The following is a 3,410-nucleotide window of genomic DNA, read 5'->3' on the forward strand; positions in this document are numbered from 1 at the left end:
CCCCGCGCCCGGCGCTCGCTGTCGGCCGGCCGGCCTCTCGGGCGCGGTGACCGGGCTGCGGGGGCCGCGGGGCGACGAGGGGCGGCGGGGGGCGGCAGCGGGCGGCGCGATGCGGCCCGTGGACGCGGACGAGGAGCGGGAGCCCGAGCAGGACTGGGAGAGGTGCCTCAGCCCCGCACTGCACGCTGTCCGCCGGGACGTCACCGCCCTCGAGCGCGAGCACGTGCGCGCGCACCTGAGAGCCCGCCGGAAGCTGCTGGAGATCGAGAGCCTGCTGGACGAAATCAAGAGCGAGGTGGAGGCCTCGGAGGAGAGCGCCCTGGACCCCGCCCGCAGCCCGGGCGCCGAGGCGGAGGAGCGGGTGATGAAGCTGTGTGAGAAGGTGGAGAAAAAGGCGGTGGAGGCCGCGCTGATGGGGAAGCGGATCGTGGAGCTCCACCAGCTGATAGACAGCTACGAGTGTTACTGAAGGATGCGGGGACAGGTGCGTCTCGGGCCGGCGGCGACCGGCTTGCTGGAGGGGGATTTAATGCGCTGCCCCGAAGTGCATCGCTGCTGGGCGGTGGGAGGCGGTGTGGGGCCGCGGAGGCCGGCGGAGGTCGAGGAGACTGCTGCGACTTTCGCTTAAGATACGATTTTACTTTCTTAACGTTAGTGATGAGAAGGAAGTAGATTGGTATGCAGTTGTGAAACATAACGCTTAGAGGAACTATTTGCAGAATGGGGACCAGCCCAGCCACTAAGGTGGAAACATAGGCCACAGGGCAAAAGAAGAGGAGACGCGTGGGAGAATTGTGAAACTGAAGTCAGGCTGGAAACTGGTAAATGTTTCGGTGAAATTGCAGCGTTTCAGGATGACCCTGTGGCAGGGGGCAGCTTTGTGCACGGCGGAGGGTGTGTGTTTACGTTGTGTTCTTTTATGCTGATGGGTTTCCCCGCTTGTTCTCCAGGTTATCCGCTGACGGGCTCTGCGCGGCTGGTAAGGAGGACTGACCGCTTGGAGAGGCTGAAACCACGAGTCTGTCTCTCTCTCCTGTTTTTCTGTCCGCGTTTTCATCATAGTAAACGCGCCATCTCCAGTACCATTCTGGCAGATGAATTCAGTATTATATTGTCATATGTGGATTATGATTGTTAGGTGTATTCAGCTTGGAAAAGACAGTTTAGATGCATTTTACTTTTTATTAAATGCTCTTACATAAACAAAGAGAAGGAAAAAACAGGACCTAGATGTAAGCTGCTGTGTGGTCATATTTGTTACTGTGGCTCTTGTATTTTTAAAGTTTGCAAGTATACCTTGTGCTTTGCTATTTTTTTATGCTTCCTGGAATTTGGGCCCCCCGAGGTCAGAGTTCTGCAAGAGACAAGACGCACCTTGGCTGCAGCTGCTGAAGCAAGAACCCATCCCGCAGGGGAGGGTGTGGAGGCCTCTTTGGATCCGACTGGGACGGCCCAGAGGACAGTCCGGCGCGGAGGATGGTGGTGAATGAATTTAGGGACAGTGCACTCTGTCAGATCAGAGGAAAAAAGCTGTGGTTATTTTTTTTTTCTTTTTTTCAGAAATGTAATTTTTCTGTGTCATGTTAATTGGTGCACATCATGTAACCTGTCTGGTGAGTAACCTAGGATAGGGGATGTATTCTAGTTACTACATGTACTTGCTGACTTTTATATAATAGTCACGTGTTTTAGGGGCTTCTCTGCCGAAATGCACATAACCTCGGGGCGGGGGGCGGGGGGATTGGGGAGGAAAGCACGGGCCGGCGGCCACAGAGCCCCGGACTGGCAGCGGGAGGCGACTTCCAGGCTTAGCTGGCTCCCATCCCAGGCCAGCAGAGCTCGAAGCTTGTTACGATAAAGTTCATTTGCCTGGAAGAACAGATGCCGAAAGCCAGTTTTTAGAATCTTTGTACAAATGACCAAAGCCATTGACTTGGCCAGGAAAAGGTGAGATGAATAAATTTCTTTCAAAATGGAAGTTTCTCATTGGCTGTCATTGTGACCTGGAGGTCAGGGGCTTATTGAGGAAAGTTCAAAGCCTGTGGAGCCCCAGGCAGGTGGGGGTGTGGGGACCGGGACTGGGGGGGGGAGGGGCAGAGCAGGAAGGGACCTCATGGGAGAATCTGGCCCGGCCCCGCCCTCAGGAAGCTGTAATCCACGCGGTCACAGAGTCCTGCGACCATGTGCCGTTCCACCCCACTGCACACCAGGGGCTTCCAGGAGAGGTGGCCGAGCTGTTTAAGATAGTCCTGCGCGCGCGCTCATCCTGCACTCCCCACGAGCGCCCCCAGGTGTGCAGCCGCAGCAGTGCACCCGCGCGGAGCTCCGACAAGTCGGTCTGCCGTTCGCAGGCTTAGAGCCGACCCTGGCCCTGGTAAGGCAGGAGGCAAGGTTACATGTTATGGCATCAGTAAGTCCTGTAGGAAAAACAGAAAGGGTGCTGCTGATTGCACAGGGTGGTCAGGTGACACCTTGGACAGTGGCACTTGAGAGGCATGTGGGGTGCACAGGGCCATCCAGGGAGGGGTTCCAGACAGGTGGGATGAGCAGGCACCCAGGTGGCAGGACTAGTGGGAACCGACGGGTCAGAAGGAGCTGTTACCTGGTTGAGCGACGGGGGTTCTGACCACGTAGGAAGAGGCTCCCCAGCTGCTACGGGGGACGCTGACCATGGGGACTGAGCAAGGAGGAGAGCTGGGAGGCGTCCCATGACAAGCCGGGGGCGCCTGGGCCCCATGGTCATGCAGGCATGGGCCGGGGTGTGCACGGCGCTGTGGAGGTGCTGCTTGTGGGGTGCGCTGAGGGGCGGTTGGGGGCGTGCAAGGGACGGGCTTGCTGCCCGCGCTCCCTCGTAGGGTGGCCACGTCTTTTGTCAGACGAGCCAGGGCATCTTTGCAGGTGGAAGACGGTCCTGGGAATAACCAGCCTGGGACCCCAAGTGCAGGCCAGGACGTGCCAGCAGACCAGCGTGGGCAGCGGTGTCCGCCGTGGACAGGGCACAGCGGAGGAGCGGCTGGGCGTGGGGAGGTTGAGGGTGCTTCTCAGAGCCGGTGACCTGTGGTCTGGGCCCAGAAGCATAAGCCCCCCAGGCCCAGGGGACACGGGTCTGGAACCGGCCGGGTGCCGCTGGAGAGGGCTGTGGGTGTTCCGAGGGAGCTGGGAGGCAGGGCTGTGGAGGTCTTCCTGTGACTTGGAAGACTTTAAACCTGACCCACGTGTCTGCTCTCCACCTGGGGTCTCTGCTCTGGGACCTGATGCCCAGGGACACACTGGTGCCTTCTGAAGTCTCAATTTACTTGAATGTTTGACAGGAAAAAGTATTTTTTACTTAAGATGACATACCACTGCCTACAGAAGTCTCACACGTGCGGCTGCTTCTGGAGCCCTGGAGCAGGGCTGTTCAGAGTTCA

General features: G+C 58.2%; 1 protein-coding gene across 3 annotated transcripts; it reads left to right on the plus strand.

The window, feature by feature from the left end:
- Positions 1-1,704, plus strand: MRFAP1L2 (Morf4 family associated protein 1 like 2). 3 transcript variants are annotated; one of them, XM_054582223.1, is made up of 3 exons: positions 1-484; positions 951-979; positions 1,351-1,704. In XM_054582223.1, the coding sequence occupies exon 1, from the start codon at positions 110-112 to the stop codon at positions 467-469; it is 360 nt and encodes a 119-aa protein (XP_054438198.1). In that variant the 5' UTR covers positions 1-109; the 3' UTR covers positions 470-484; positions 951-979; positions 1,351-1,704. The 3 variants fall into 3 exon arrangements, with proteins under 3 accessions (XP_054438198.1, XP_054438195.1, XP_054438196.1); XM_054582220.1 differs by having other exon boundaries at positions 951-1,704; XM_054582221.1 differs by lacking the exons at positions 951-979; positions 1,351-1,704 and adding an exon at positions 720-884.
- The last annotated feature ends 1,706 nt before the right edge of the window (positions 1,705-3,410 follow it).

The sequence above is a fragment of the Pteronotus mesoamericanus genome, unplaced genomic scaffold (genome assembly GCF_021234165.1).
Source record: "Pteronotus mesoamericanus isolate MK-2021 breed Mesoamerican mustached bat unplaced genomic scaffold, CSHL_Meso_final contig_68, whole genome shotgun sequence".
NCBI lineage: Eukaryota > Metazoa > Chordata > Mammalia > Chiroptera > Mormoopidae > Pteronotus > Pteronotus mesoamericanus.